The sequence below is a fragment of the Labrus bergylta genome, chromosome 16 (assembly GCF_963930695.1).
Source record: "Labrus bergylta chromosome 16, fLabBer1.1, whole genome shotgun sequence".
Classification (NCBI taxonomy): domain Eukaryota; kingdom Metazoa; phylum Chordata; class Actinopteri; order Labriformes; family Labridae; genus Labrus; species Labrus bergylta.
The window spans coordinates 13769004-13784940 of NC_089210.1; the positions used below are offsets into that span (position 1 = coordinate 13769004).

The window sequence follows — 15937 nt, forward strand, 5'->3', positions numbered from 1 at the left end:
TCACAAAAAAGCAGCACAGCCCTACATGAAGACATGAAGACACTCAGTTTTTGAAAGTTTACAGTTGCTGCAGTAAAGTCATTTTGATTGATGTCCGTTTTTGAAATTCTGAAATCTTCATCTTTGCACAACTACGTTGGCTATGGACTCTCACTTTGACTTTGTCTCAACGCGTCTGCGATACTGATTATACAAGATTTCAGGTTCAATCAAAAGTCCAGTTCTCTGTCTTCGAGTTGCACTACCAACCTTCTCCAGCAGAGGGCCGCCATGCTTAACAATATAACACATAACATCTCGTGTCCATGATGTTGTAGTGAGTGAAAAAGTCCCTTTACTCAGTTGCACAACACAAGTTTGAGGTAGCCTACTTGGAACCTACACTTTTTTCAATTTTATGATCATACTTGATTTTTAATTGTAACGTTTGGATTAGAAATACATTTCAAAAACCAAAGTTAGTTATGAAGTTGTGATGAAATGAGGCTCATTGATCTCAGGGTGGATATTCACCTTTTCTTTTCTCAGCAATATGTATATGTTTGTTTGAGTTACATTTTTATGCATGTCAATTCCCCCAGGGGCAATAATTCATTCATAAGAAATGTACAGTGTTGTGAGACCCCTTATATATTCATTCTTTTAATTAAAGTCAGTAACTTTGCATGATTTATACTTTTAACTTCTGGTGCTTCAAAATTTGAATGCATACATATTAGTCAGATTTTTAATTCTTCACCGGTTCTCATATCTTCAGACAATTTGCACTACAGGGATCCAAAACAGCTTCCATAAGAGGTTTTTGGTGAAAAGAATCTGATGCAACTGTTAGACTGATGTCAGTATTTACATAATCTGAGGACGGGAATATTCTGACCATTTTAAGAGAAGTGAGTGTTTGCCCATTGAAAATATCTTCTAAGAATTGTGATTAAACCATGACGTGATAGTGCCCTCTTTATATATTCAGCCAAATAGATAATATATATATATAAAATAGCAAAATAGACTGCAAGAACAGTCATGTTCCGGTCTTTGTTAGGGTTTCAGGAGACAAATTCCCCATTACGTCAGAAAACATTTTTGATACTAAAACTAAACAATTTGAGCACCCTTAAGAATTCAGGAATGAAAAGCCTGTAACAAGTTTTCAAAGATATGTTTCTGACTGACATGGTGCTGTGATTTAACATAACCCACAATGTAAAAAAAAAGGTTCTGTAACAGATGCAAACACAAATTTAAGTCCAGCTCAAAATGTTTATTCAGTTTCAGAAACAATCAGAAGTGCCAAAAGGAGGGTTAACAGGTAACGAGGGCAAACCCATACCTTGATGAATACCCATCCTGACAAATGACATTTAAAGAACAGCGACACCACCAGATCAAGAGAATTTATCACCATCGTAGACAAAGCAGGTTAGACTTAAACTGAGGCTGAGTGAATGAACAGATAAAGCAGAAAGGTGTTTATTTTATTTTTTTTAAAGCCTTTTGTGTCATTAAGACTCTCATTGAAAGCTTAATCCTGACTCTGCATTTAGCTTTTCCCACCCAGGGTGTGCTTGTCAAACAGGTACTCTGCCATCTTGTTGGTGTGGGCATCCATGCGGGTGAGGTTGGAAATGTAGTCACCCAGCTTCTTGATAGCCTCCACCTGCTCGTTCAGGTAGTGGGTCTCCAGGAAGTCGCACATCTGAGGGCAGGAGAAGAAGAAAAAAAAAAAAAGAAAAAAAGTGTTGGTTTGGTAAAGAAACAGATACTTTTGAAGTTTAATCAAATACACAACGCCTTCTTAGATCATCTTTAATGAAACTTACATGTGGGTCGACGTGCTCAGAGGCCAGTTTGTGCAGGTCGAGCAGAGCCTGGTTGACATTCTTCTCCAGCTGCAGGGCGCACTGCATGGCCTCAAGCCCACTGCCCCACTCATCGCGCTCTGGTTTCTAAAAAGAAGAAAAACATTACATTTAGTAGACCGAACATGTTCATATTAAACCTTTTGTACACATGGCCCAATGAAGCTGGTGTATTAAATGACTGCAGAGGAAAATAGGTTATTTAGGCAATAATTGTGTGTGCAGTAGACCTTTAGACTGCTACTAACAGCGGTCAACAGATATAGTATTGTTTGAACATATTATCTAACATTGTAAAAGGTATAATATAGTTCAAGGCCTAAAGAATATACAGCAATACACCGGTTCTGCAGTCTGCGCCCACCTTGACGTCCTGCAGGAAGATGCGTCCTCCCCTGTTGTTCTGGAAGGCCAGCAGCTTCTGAGAATGCTCTCTCTCCTCGTCACTGTTCTCCTTGAAGAAATGGGCGAAGCCTGGAAGGGCCACATCATCCCGGGAGAAGTAATAGGCCTGCAAGAGGCAAGAGGGGAGGACAAAAACAGTTATTAGGAGACATAACCGGTTATTATTTGGAAGAAAACGGTCGCGACAAATGGTAGTTATGAAGCCAGTGGTCAGTAATACGAGTCATTACTTTGGTGTGCTGTCTGTTTAGGCACAGATAGCAATGAGTAAGAGGGAGTCAGTGAGTAGTAAGCATGACACAGCACTTTCTTTGCAGTGAAGTGAGTGGGGGGATACAGCACTCCTTATCTGGCAACCTGCTGATCAGCGATAAACAACCGTAGACTGTAAATATTAAAAACAGAGAAACGCAGAGACTGAAGAGCTGCTTTGAGTAAAGATACAATATAAACACTACACAGTTAAGTAGCATTTGTATCGATTTTTCCCCCATTCTTTCACCATGCAATAAGATGCTACACAGTCTATGGTTACTATCCCACTTCAGGTTGAATGTAAAGGTTTAACACATCGCGCAGCCCATTTTGGAATCTGCAGTTTAGATTAAGTCTGTGCAAAAACGTGTTTCTCTCTCACCATGGAAGTGTAGGTGTAGGAGGCGAACAGCTCCATGTTGACCATCCTGTTGACGGCGGCCTCGCAGTCGCGGTGGTAGTTCTGACGTACTTGGGACTCCATTTTGGCTGACGTTTTTTTTTTTTTTGCGCTTTTCTTAACAAAACGGTACAAAAATAGAGCTTTTACGGCGACCTTTTCAGTAGTGTTCAAGTAGAAAGTCTTGTCCGGAATGCAGACGAACTGTGAAGAAAATCGGGACGAAGGAAGAAGTTCCGTTCAAACACTGTTGAAGCAAGAACTCCTGCAGATTTCTTCCCTGGTGTGAAATGGTGGAGGCGTCGCTCCTTGTATTTATACCCGACGTACGGTCTCGTGACAGACGTAACGTCACTGCCCACATTTCCGCCCACTCGTACAAAGCTCACTTCTACAACACATCAATGCAAAGCTCACATGACGCTGGTAAAAAAAAAAAAAAAAACTATGAGGATGAAGTTGCATTTTTCACCACTTTGTCTGAGGTTAAATATTCTATTAGTTTATTCTGAGCTACCACTCACCTTCAGTCACAAAGCACTTTTGATGTTTCAAGAGAATAAAATCATAATTTTATGTGAATTAAAGAAAATATATATATATTTTTAAATGATTTATTTTTTGTGAGAAAGAATGTAGGCTGATTGTCAGTTTAGCTCCAACAAGTTGCATTTCCCTCGGGATCAATAAAGTATCTAAGTATATATCTATCTATCTATCTATCTATCTATCTAAGTATCTATCTATCTATCTATCTATCTATCTAAGTATCTATCTATCTATCCATCCATCCATCCATCCATCATCCATCTATCTATCTATCTATCTATCTATCTAACAATTAATTACTAAGGTCTCGATAAAACAGGAAAACCAAATGATATTTTTTAACACTAAAACAGTTTTGTGTTGTAGGCCTACATAATTTCAGTAGGCTAGTGCTATGAAAATAAAAAATGATTTAATCATCTTAAAAACTTTCATTTGAGTGTTTTGCAACTGCAAATAAAGGCAAATGACCTTTGATAATGTTTTACTGTACTTGTTGTTTCAGAGTGTTCTTTGGGGCTGAGAAATTTATCTACCTTTTTTTATTGTTGCTAACTGAACTAGTTTTACCTCGTGAACACACCATGAACACACCATGAACTCCCAGAACTGCTGATAACATGCTTTTCACCGAGGCGTTTTTTATTGCATAACTTAATACCACTGTTGAGAAATACTGAGTTTGGAAAGCCAGAAAAGTCCTCTGATTGCTGAAAGCAAAAAAAATGCTGTATTCAAAAGTCTTATAGAGGTTTAATTCCTACCAATAATACATGATTTTGTATTGTACTGAACACCATGTCAAGGCTCAAGCTGCATGAATAGAATAAGTGGCAGAGAGCAGTGGTTCCTAAAGTGGGGGTCGGGACCCCCTCTGGGGTCACGAGTTGCCTTCCAAAAACAAATGCAAACTGGAAATGACTTGAAATTACATATTTTACCTATTATTGTGAAATTACATACAAAAATGTTGTTCAATTAGTTTAAGGCTGCTGTATTTTTTATTGTTGTTCTAATGTCAGTGTTTGGATAGGCCCATTAGTGCGTGCTGCTGTGTGCAGCGTTATGCTTTAACCACTTCCAGGGACAGAAGGGGTCCCCGGTCTCTTGCATCGTTATTTTGGGGGTCGCGGGATGAAAAGTTTGGGAACCCCTGGCTTAGAGAACTGAGCATTGAAGGGCCTTGAAGATTATTGGACATGAAATTTAGCATCTGTGCTAAACATCGACAATTGTACCGTATTGTAACAGGAAATAAAAGAGAAACAGGTAGCAAAACATGCAGACTGATTGATGTAGCTACCGCTTACTTATCATCATTTTCATGTAAGCAACATAACTTGTCCTACATTTATTGTTGGTCTTTAAACTAGGCGACAATAAAACCAATTTTGTTGATGAAGAGCACTGTGTGGCTATAATATCTTTGTATCCAACAATATAACACAGTACCTGCTGTGACTCAGCAATTTAGATGTCTTTTTTTGCCTTGTCATATCACATAATTGCTCAATCTTGTGAAAAGCAGTATCAAGTTGAACTGAGAACTGTGCTGAGTCATTGTTTTGACTCAGCATACCACAGTCTCAAGGCCATACTTCCTTTACTTTGTTTGGTCATGATGGCGGTAAAAGGGAGGAGTCTTGTAACAAGTGAAGAGGTCTTATAAGACGTTTGAGTGCTCAACTGGCTGGAACAAGTTTGAAAAAACGAAAAAGGAACAAGGATTCAAAATGGGAACCAATACAATGATATAAGCATTTTAAACACAGTGTCCAGTTTTGCGACAGTGTCTACATGTATGTGTGTATTAGTAACACTAAGTGATAGCTAAAAGATGAACCAAGCTACAAAAAATTCTTAAAGGTTGAATGTCATGCAAAGCTGCTCAATTCTAGACACAAAAGAAACACAACTTGTACACAATGTTGTTTTTGTTTCTGAATAGTTAGCCCGTTTTCTTATAGCCTTGCAAGCATAACAGTGATCTATATTGTCATGTTGTTCCAAAATAAGCCTTTTTAATTGTGGTATTCTGATTTATTTTTCCTTTATTAACTTGGGTCTCTGAAGATGACTACAGTTATGAGTCTGCTTTGATTTTGATGCTCATGTCATCATACTGACAAGTTCACAAGAAATGCCAAACTGTTGATGTCAGGAAGCTGTACCATATTTAAGAAGGCTTACACTTGCTTATTAGCGCTAAACACCAGGGACAGCTAAAGATGATGGCTATGTCAATAGTTTTCTAGGTATTGGGTCTGAAATTAGATGAAAAATAAAAGGATTATAAAGGGGGGCTATGAATGTCGGAAATAAATACAATTGCAATCTGTTATTTGGCTGTCTATTTCAATTCAACTGACGATAGCCTAGCGGTTATCCCTTACTCTCTCCTCCCCACATTTCCTGTCTCTCTTCAGCAGCCCTATCCAATGAAGCCAAAGGCCCAAACGTTTACTTTAAATAAAAAAAACATGCGCTAAAATCCATTAAATATGATCTTCTTTTATGGATTGCATTCAGTGAAACAGGGCTTACAAGCACATGAACAGATCTGCATGAAACATATTTTTCTACAATGTGAATTTGGACATGGAAACACACAACATTTTACAGGGAATGTTTGCTGCACGGGCACTTTCATGGCTTAAAACAGAATGATTATACAGTATTAATGATAAACAGTACAGAATGTTTAGATTGAGTCAAACCATGATCGAGAGACTTTTGCTCAGTCATCAACAGAACCTTTAAGACGTGTGAGGTTTTAAGTGGTAGACTGAAAAAAAGAGATATATTTGAAGTCAAATTACTACTTCAACTGAGACACTGTAATGAAATAAACAAGTCTCTATTATAATCTAATGTACTTCAAAATCTCGAGTCCCTTTAAATATTCTCTCAACCAGGGTTCTGCTATCTTCAAATCTGCCTGAAAAGTCAGAAAAGTAGAAATAAACCAGAGGTGTGGCGTGTATGAAAAACAACATGATTGAAGAAGAAGAGGTAGAAGGTTATCAGGTCATGTGTTTATGATTGCACAAACAGCAGAGCAAATGTCAGGTGGACTTTTTACTGAGAGGAATGACCGACACTGGCTGTCTTTATTGGAATGGAGGAATATGTCATTTAAATCACCCCATTGTAGATGTTCACAATTAAAGCAATAGTCACAGGTTAATGCTTCAGCAATACTGTAGACATATGACCCTCATAAAAGGAGTTTAATATAAACCCTTTCTAATTCAGTGCCTGTTTAAGTGCTTTTTGTAAATGTGTTTGAAACCCAGATTGAGTCACTGTAGCTTCTTTTGCCATAACCTCTGTATTAAGTCGGTCTGCTCACAAGCAGACCTTTCTAAAAAATCATGTTATAACCAAATAAGACATTCACCTTTTTTTTGGGCAGGACTTCATGATTTCTGGGAGCATTTGAATCTTTTTGTGGGAAACTTCAAATTTAAATACATTTAAATTAGTCACTATTTTATCTTAATTTTAAGGTTGCATGTTTTTAAAATATTTGTATCAATATTGGAGCACACCAACACATTTGAAAGCTGAGGGTTTTACATTTACAATTCGTCTTTGATTTTGATTTTCAGGTTTGTTTTGTTTCTGCTAGCCCTTTTCGCATTACCTGAGACCTTAGGTTTCACTAATGTTTGATTTCTTGTGTATAAAAATTATTGGCCATAAGATGTTGAAACAACTGCCTCAAGAAATAATTACCACCTAAAAAACAAAACCAATAGTTAGCATGTCTGGTTAACCAAATCATTTATAGTAGTAACTGTGCTTTAAAAAAATCTAAATTCACAACTAGAAGGTCCACACTGTTCAGTTTCCCCGCTGTATGAAAGTAAGTTAGTATGTAAAATGTATTTATATAGCACCTTTGAAGAGCAGAAGTCACAAAGTTGTAAACTGCTAATGCAAGTAAAGTAAGTTGGCATGTGTTGCAGCAGTTATTAAGGAGGGTGGTGGTGTTCTTACTTTAACGGTAATTTAACTAACATCTAATTTTTTAAACAATCCTTCCATTTAAATCCAAGCCCCAAAGGTTACATTTTATTATATATATTTCACTTTGCATACTCTCTCCCTCTGTCTTTCATGCTGTAGGAATCCAAACACTTTTCCATTGGACGGCATTTCTCCACATCTCTTCCAGGACCAAAGAATGACACCAGTCTTTCCCTCCGTCTTCTCCAGCGTCATTTTGGCAGAAAAGGCGCAATGTCTTCAGGGGGCTGGTGCAGGTGTACTGGAGGAACTGACAGCCCTAGACCAAAAAAACAGAGAGCAAGAGAAGTTATTGTTTAATACAGAGTGAGAACTTAAGATAATTCTGCTCTCAGAAGTAACAATGTTTTTTAATGGCCCTGTCTTCACATCATCACCTCAGCTTTGCCCCAGTACCAGATGGCCTTGATGACGCTGTGATGAGCCAGTGCTGCTGTCAGTTGGTCTTTACTTCCAGAGATAACATTAACCAAACCTGCTGGCAGGTCTGAAGCCTGGAGTACCTAGAGATGAGCAGAAGGAAGAAAGGGACTATGAAAATCAGGGTATATGTCACAAAGACTGCTGTACACAAACATCTAGTATAGTCATTTGACTTTGGCATACCTCAAGGATCTGTTCTTGGCCCCACTAAATTTGTGTTCATAATTTAACGATAGAATTTTAAATAATCAATTTTATGTAATTTTAGACTTTTATGCAGATGACACTCGGCTGTACAAGACTGTCTCAGCAAACTTACCAGCCCAAAAAACTGCAAGGGCTCTACAGTCACTCGAGTAGTCTGTCTTTGCTCTGATGTCAGAAAATGACAGTGGTGTCAGAAACAGCAGCCCATTGCTCGTGATTAATGTTTCTGTGTTATGTTGTTTTTTAATATAACTGTTTAATCTGTACACCACTGACAAAGAGCTGCTTAACTGCCATTCGTTGTTTATATAGCAATGACAACCAAGATTTATTCTATTTTAACTTCCAAAATATCTGCAAAAAAAATTATGTACGGTAATTTAAGCATGTTTCCATCCATGAACATTATCAGTAGGTTTATTAAAATCAATGGTTGGTTGCCCTATCGGTCCTGTTGTTTTAAGTCAATGCAGAAGATGATAGCACAATGACACAGTCCATATAAACATACATGTTCATATGAATACTATAATACCTAAATTAAGCCAAAAAGCAAATTTAGCATTTTCAAACTGACCTGAATAAATGCCAAAGCAGGTAGTGGGTACTTCTCACTTGGGACCAAGATGACTGCATTGCCAGTGGCGACAGCTGCCCCAAGAAGTGTTACCATTGACAGGAGGGGATTCTTGTCAGGGAGGATGACCCCCAAGACTCCTAAGGCTTCAGCATATGAGAGAGCAGAGCCAGACTGTGGCATAGGCTGGAGGGACAAAGGACAAACAATATGTGAAAGCTGTCTCAGGAAATACAACCAATTTTTCTGACAATAATGGAAAGTTTTTTTTATTTTATTAAATTTGCGTTACATGAAAAAGCCCTCACCACAGTTCCTCCCTGGACTTTGTCACAGTAGGCTGCCCAATCACTAAGTCTGATGATGCTAAGCTCCACCTCTTTCTCAGCCTCTTCCATTGACAGACCGGTTTGGACATTGATTGACGTAGATATGTCCTTCCTCTTTGCTTCCAGGCCCTTAGCTAGAGAGTAGAGAGACTGAGCGCGTGCAGAAGGGCTCTTTTTCATCCAGCTAGAAAAGGGAAAAGATTTTAAAACAAATGTCATATACAACCACAGCACAGCCCATAACATGAGTGACTTATGTTATTCCATACCCACACACGCAGATACTGTATATAATATATATGATCATGCACTGTACCTTTAAGAGCCAGTGTTTGGGTAACAACAGGTATAGCTGTGTTTTGGGGGGTATTTGTAATTCTGATGGTTTACTTTACTTCTCACTCTGCACTCTTTTTTTTCCAAATTAGTCTATATGACAAACTTATGTTTTTTACAAATTGTTAAAGTCAAATTGGACTTTGACTGGTGATAAACACACACGCCTACAATTGGCTTTGAAATAAATCGCTGTCCATCTGAATTGAGAGGTTGAAAGTTTGAATAATAGTAGGTGTTTATAAGGGTCAAATTTCACCTGGATGAATTTAATTGTATTAATTACATTTTGAGGTTTAAAAAGGGGTTACATTCAAAAAGTATTGAGAGTTTCAGCCTTGGTCAAATTGAATACTGTAATTGAGCACAATAATGCTCCCTGGCAGCAGTGGACCTCGGAAAACTAGGATTTAAATTTCAACAGCTTTTCTAGTAAAACTAAAAGAGAGTCATGAAAGAGGTACACGGTTTGGGCTGGTCAGTTTTGTTTTTGAGAGAAAAATTGATGCCTTAGTGTGGAGATGTGGTCAAGAAATGTGGAAACATGTTATTACATTCACAATGGACAGCTGCTGACTGAAGCACTTTCTTTAACTATTGCTGATTACAGCAGCTCAGTGCCATTTCTTTGTAATGTCTGCTGCATGAAAACCAAACAGCAGATTGGGAAAAGAAAAATGTGTGCCTTGTTTAAATGTATTGTTACTCAGCTTATTCCTATATTTGTATATACTGTATGTATATCTGTGTAATTTCAGAATGTATCCACGGAGGGTTTTTAACATAAGAAAAGAAAATGTATTTTAGTTTTAGAACTTCAACGGCTTAACGACTCACAAGCATTTGTTGTGTTTTTGGTGTATGTTTGTGTGGCCAAACTCTCACCCTGGCTGGACTTTGATAGCAGCCTCCACAGCATTACGGACATCTTTTCGGCCCCCATCTGGACAGTAGGCTAACACACTGCCTCCCCCTGGTGACTGTATAGCCACACTGCAGCCAGACACTGATTTACATGCCTTACCCCCCACAAACTGTAAGTAAGGCTTTGGAGCACTGAGGGGGGGAGAGAGTGATGCATGTGAGAAGAACATCATCTTGTTAAACCTGCGTGAATTTCAATGTATGATTCTTGTATGAAGTACTTCAAAAATAATTATGTGCTTATATTGCCTAATCTGTTATAAACATGACTCAAAGTAAAGGAATGCTATCGAACCAACCTGGCAGGGTCCGAGTCATCAGGAATGACAGTGGGAGATGCTGTGGTTCCAAACTTTGAGTAGTCCAAAGAGACAGGGAATGAGCGAGGGAGAGGAGTAGAGGGAGAAGAGGAGGGGCGGAGAAACTGGTAAAGACCCTAGGAGAAGCAGAGAGGTGATCAACGCACAGTACAGGACTCATATATACACAGTTAGAGGGCGCTCATAACCAAAACATTTTTCTGTAAATATCTTCTAGCCTTGAGAGAATCATGTGTGGACTAACTTCATTTAAATAGTCTAGCTAAACGCATTATAGCTGTCATGCTAATGACTAAAAAGATAGCTAGCTAACCCTATTTGGAAATTAACAGATGTGCTTCTTTCGTCACCTTTACGTGTATAGTATATCTCTGGTACAAAATATTTCATAATAGAATACTGTCCGTTTTTGGTAACCTGTCGTATGTGTGTAATAAAATAGTGAAACTCACTTCCTGTCCTCCGTCAGTGCAGGTCCCGCTGTCTTTGTGACCAGAAACAGACAGACAGGGATCGGACACAGAGTGAGAATTCACCCAAACTGAGCCGACTGACAGACTGAGAATACAAAAGAAGAATATAAATACAAGCCAGGAATAAAAAAAAATTTTAAAAAAAACTTTTCACAGCAAACATTTTTGAATGATTTCTCCCTCAAGAAATAAAAAAAACTGCAGAAGAAAGGAAAGAGGAGAGAAATTGTATGCGTGTACCTCTTAGCTGTCTCTAGAGCCAGGGTGAGGTCTTCAGTCCAGACAGAGGCTGCCTTCCCATGAGGACTGTGGTTTCCTAATCAAAACAGAGACTACAGCTGTTTAAATGTTCAATACAAATGCTAAAATAAAATACAGAGTACATGTACATCTCTCAAAAAGTCTAAAAATTAACATTCAGTTTTGTAGGACAAAATGTTCATCAACTGTAACTAAACAAAATCAGACAAATACTTCAATTTTTAATTCATGAATCGATATTTACAGAGCCCCCCTTACCCAGGGTCACTGCTTCTGTGTTGCTTCTGAAGGTCATGATGGGCAGCAGTGGGCCAGGAGAGGGACTGATCACAAATGGAGAGGAAGGGACCGACCCACAGAGCACTGTTGGGGGGTACTGAGAACCTGTTGGGGGTGCAGCGCAGGACTGAACCAACTGTGGATCAAAATGAGCAAAACCAATCGTTTTTTAAAAACTCTACATATATTTGCTACTGAGAGCGTGTTAGGTTAATTTATTTGCAATTACTTGTAGGAAGACACAAAATCACACATAATATTTAGGATACAACAATTACATTCAAAATATTTTTTACTGTGGTCCTTATGAAGACAAGAGACATGGACTTAAAGATGTAGATAATATAATTAAGAGATCACAGGTGTAGCTGGATAGAAAAAATACTCTCCAAGCTGAAAGCTCTACCTGTGTGAAATACAACACTGTGGTTTGAGGAAACAGCTATGACTCTATCCATGTGTTGACTAACTACTGGATGGAAAATCGAATGAATGTACACTAAGTATCCATCAAATAGTTTCCTCTAATGGAGTGAACGTACAGTATACTCTTTCAGTTGGACATGTTGAAGCCACTGTAGCTTGGACATAACTTTTTTGTTTTGACTAACCGTGGCCCCCTGCTGCTGAGCTACCAGTACTGCAGCATCCACCAGGACCCTATCTTCATCACTGTGCAGGCCCACACACTTCATCCCTGCCATGCGCAGCTTGAGACGGGCCACAACAGTGTCCAGTACACTCTCCTGAACGCACAACACCCAGTGGACCTGAGGGGGGGGGGGAGAGGACATGTGATGGTCTGATAGGCTTGCATAAGACACAATCCATCTTTCTGTGGAGGGTACTAATCTTGTAAATCACCTCTCTTTTCTTCTTGAAGGCAGTTTCTATCACTCCATCCACTGCACTGTCAATGTCAGCTGATTCAAAGATGATAAAGGGACATGTAGCACCAATGAAGGGGGAAAAAGAAACAGGAACGCTCATCCCAGCTGTGGCCTTACAGAGAGTCATCCCACTCTGAAAGATGAGAAAACCATTTTGGTCATTTAAAAAGTAAACAAAACAAACGTATGGGTAGGCGACAAAGGTTTCCTCACACACCTGCTTGTTGCCACTGTAGGTGATGTAACTGATGCTGGGGCTCTGGGCCACTTTAGCACCAAGTGACACGTCACTTCCTGTTAAAACATTAAGAGCCCCGGCTGGAAGCCCTGCTCCCATAAAAAGCTGTGCGAGCAGCAGCAGTGCAGGTGCAGTGCTCTGACCAGGGACAACGACGACAGAGTTCCCTAGAGGAAGAAGGAATTTAATTACAACTCACTCTCACTTACCACAACTGTGAACCAAAATTAAAGATTTGATTAAAGTCCGATAACTGAATTATTATCAATTTCAAGCAAACATTTAACTGTTTTAGCAGAAATGTGAACATTTACTTCTATCCCCTGACTTTAATTTGTGTAAGCTGAACATCTTTGTACTTTTTGATCATTTTTAAGACAAGATAAACATCACCTTTGACTCTTAGAAAACCGTAATGTTTTTTTTTCCCATTGTTTTGGAGTGTTTCAATGACAGCAAAACCAATTGACCAACTCAGAAAAAGATTGGCAGTTTACTTGATAATTATCGTTAGAATTATTTGCAGCCCTAGATTCAATGCTAAAGTACAAGAGAACTTTTTCAATTTACATCTAAAAAGTGCAGTGAATGTTTTTATGTGTGTTTGTTGTGTGTTACCCATGGCCAGTGCTGGTATGACTTTGAGCATAAGGGAATATAGGGAGCAGTCATCAGAAACAACTACTGCCACCACACCTAGGGAAAAAGACATTATACATTTAAACAAAAACTTCATTGAAAATAAAACTTGTACTTATATTTTGTCAACACCCTGATAACCTCACCAAGTGTAGTCCAGTTACTGATGAGGGTGTCTCTGAGCTGAGCCCAGCTGCTGTAGTACTGCAGCAGTCTGACAAGGGTGGAGGGAGAGCAGGAGGCCCCACATGCCTCACACAGCTCCGACACACACTGACCGTGCTGGCCGAGAACGCTCACTAACCTGTGAACGGAGACATGCAGCTTCACATTAGGACAGCCAGTAAAGAGACAAAGTGTCTCAAATGTGGGAAGGGGAGTTTGTCGTACTTGAGCAGCACTTTGGCCCTCTGGTGGCAGGTGAGTCCACTCCAGGCTTTGTAGCCGCTGACAGCAGAGGACGCACATTGGGAGACATCATCCTCCACAGCGCACACTACGCTGCACACATTTCCACCTGGAAGACCAGAGTAGTCAGAAAACATGCATTTATCACTTTCCTCACCTTAATTTAAAAAAAAAAAAAAACTGTCGGCAGATGAAAACACTATATTAGATCTAAGTGTCTTCTGGGTGTGTTTTCTATGCAGTTTAGATTCAGGCTGCTTTTACCTTTAGAATCAGTCAGGGAGCAGCTCTGTCTGCCTACTGGATGGATGAACTTGCCATCGATAAACAGACCCAGAGAACGAGAATGATGATCCAGCCAGGCCTGAGGGAGAAAGAAGAAACAGTCAAATCAGATGGTAAAGAGATGATTAAAATATGGTAACCAAAACCACCTCTAATAATGAACGGTGGCTGACATTTGGAGTTGCTTTTCCTCCCACCATAAACAAAAAACGTTTTTTTTTTTGTTTTTTTTTTTACTTTTTATGTCTTTATTTGGAGATAGGACAGTGGATAGACTCGAGTGAGAAATCAGGGAGAGTTGGGATTGACATGTGGGAAAGGACTAGAACCACAGCCACCCACATGGAGTACTGCAGCCATCGTGCATGGGGTGCGTGCACTAACCACTAGGGCACCGGTGCCAAAAAGTTAACTATTTTGTATGTCAAGTTACTACCTTTCAAAAAGTTTTTCTTTTTTTGTGTGTATTAAATGGCAGGATATAGTCGTCATGACAAAAAGAATACAACTGGTCATTACGCTTTTGATTTCAATTTAACTTACTTCACATCAACTTTATTAACACAGAACAATTGCCTCAGAGCGTCTTTATAACACAATCTGCCACTGCACATGAGACATATCCACACCTATGCTTAAGTTTTATTGGTCAGGAAGACACCACCTCTGCTGATGGGGAGTACCTAGTGGAGTGGTCAACTATTTACAGACCGAAGATCAAAGTACAGAATTGATCTACTCTCAAAATCAGCAAGCTCATGGGCATAGACCAAACTCAAGCTGTGTCTGTATTGTTAGTAATATCACACAGTTACATTTTCTAGTTAGAACAAAATGCCACACAGAACACTGACAACACATTTGCTTACAGTACTCTGTAATCTTTTTTTTTCTCATCCTTTTACCATGTATATCACCAACAAATAATCTAACCAACTTTCTCTTTTATTTTATTATTGTCTGGAATTCTAGCAGAAATCCTATGATTTAAGTCTTGGGTTAACCCAATTGGAAATGACTTGATAATGAAAAACCAGTAGTCCAGATTTCCTTTAAGTGGAAACACACGTCCAAACCTCTTGCCTTCAGCATTGACATTTCATAACTTAGTAAACCTGAAGCGTTACGGTGTCACATGCTTGCCTTGTGGGCCACTGTCAGTTTTCATTAAATGAACTTCACATGGGTCAAATAGTTTTAACCTAGTGAGCAGTAACCTTAAAATGTGCCACAATGTAGCTCAGTTTGGTGACAACAAAAGCCATAAAATACCTTCCACTGTCGTGAATGACAAAGACAACTTCACCTGTGCAGTGGCAGTGCTGGACGCTGCTGCTGGTCCGTACTCCATGCTTTGGAAAATATCGTGCACAGTCTTGATGGTGCTACCAGCCATAATAGTTAAGAAGCCAGAGAGGAGCAGTTTCTTCAACCCTGTGTTCTTTGTCAAGCTTTCAACTTGATAAACTTTCCTGTGGAGCTCGGTGAAGTCAACGCGTCAAACGCAACGTGCAGCCAGCTAAACTTCCCTCCCACTTGAAAAAAACCTCAGCTGTAAAAAAAAAAAAGAAGATGCGCAGAGCTCACAGTCTTTGGTTTCACCCGTTTACTTCCGGTGTTGTTTGTAATTTCCAAGGGTTCATTTATTTTCACGAATTAAACCAAATTAATTAACCACAATAAATGTTAATTAATTAAACTAACCGACGGTCATCTTCAGTTGTTTAAAAAAAAAAAGACAATTTGGGAGTTGAAGCCAGTTGGTGAAATTCTCGTATTACCAGATAATATTTAAGTAACTTAGTTCTCACAACTCTTTATTATTATTATTATTATTATTTTAATCTT

The 15937-nt window shown here is 39.0% G+C and overlaps 2 protein-coding genes across 2 annotated transcripts; both read right to left on the minus strand.

Moving 5' to 3' along the window:
* Positions 1 to 1246: 1246 nt before the first annotated feature.
* LOC109997541 (ferritin, liver middle subunit) lies at positions 1247 to 3212 on the minus strand. The gene is made up of 4 exons (XM_020652054.3): positions 2902 to 3212; positions 2224 to 2370; positions 1821 to 1946; positions 1247 to 1696 (listed from the first exon to the last, which is right to left on the minus strand). The coding sequence occupies exons 1-4, from the start codon at positions 3001 to 3003 to the stop codon at positions 1541 to 1543; spliced, it is 531 nt and encodes a 176-aa protein (XP_020507710.2). The 5' UTR covers positions 3004 to 3212; the 3' UTR covers positions 1247 to 1540.
* A 2747-nt stretch (positions 3213 to 5959) lies between these two features.
* On the minus strand, positions 5960 to 15642 carry aldh16a1 (aldehyde dehydrogenase 16 family, member A1). The gene is made up of 17 exons (XM_020652053.3): positions 15396 to 15642; positions 14069 to 14168; positions 13787 to 13913; positions 13543 to 13700; positions 13376 to 13453; positions 12737 to 12924; positions 12494 to 12652; positions 12241 to 12399; positions 11609 to 11765; positions 11330 to 11405; positions 11069 to 11174; positions 10596 to 10732; positions 10258 to 10428; positions 9016 to 9220; positions 8708 to 8893; positions 7878 to 8003; positions 5960 to 7759 (listed from the first exon to the last, which is right to left on the minus strand). Exons 1-17 carry the CDS (start codon positions 15483 to 15485, stop codon positions 7589 to 7591), a joined length of 2394 nt encoding a protein of 797 aa, XP_020507709.2. The 5' UTR covers positions 15486 to 15642; the 3' UTR covers positions 5960 to 7588.
* Positions 15643 to 15937: the final 295 nt, after the last annotated feature.

Excerpts from the sequence above, each read along its gene's own strand:
- LOC109997541 (XM_020652054.3), bottom strand. The coding sequence starts at position 3,003 with ATGGAGTCCCAAGTACGTCAGAACTACCACCGCGACTGCGAGGCCGCC. Across the intron at positions 2,371-2,901 it reads CCTACACCTACACTTCCATG|GCCTATTACTTCTCCCGGGA; the intron begins GTGAGAGAGAAA and ends TGCCTCTTGCAG. Across the intron at positions 1,697-1,820 it reads CTGAGCACGTCGACCCACAT|ATGTGCGACTTCCTGGAGAC; the intron begins GTAAGTTTCATT and ends TCCTGCCCTCAG.
- aldh16a1 (XM_020652053.3), bottom strand. The coding sequence starts at position 15,485 with ATGGCTGGTAGCACCATCAAGACTGTGCACGATATTTTCCAAAGCATG. Across the intron at positions 12,653-12,736 it reads CCTACAGTGGCAACAAGCAG|AGTGGGATGACTCTCTGTAA; the intron begins GTGTGTGAGGAA and ends CTCATCTTTCAG. Across the intron at positions 8,894-9,015 it reads AAGTCCAGGGAGGAACTGTG|CCTATGCCACAGTCTGGCTC; the intron begins GTGAGGGCTTTT and ends TTGTCCCTCCAG.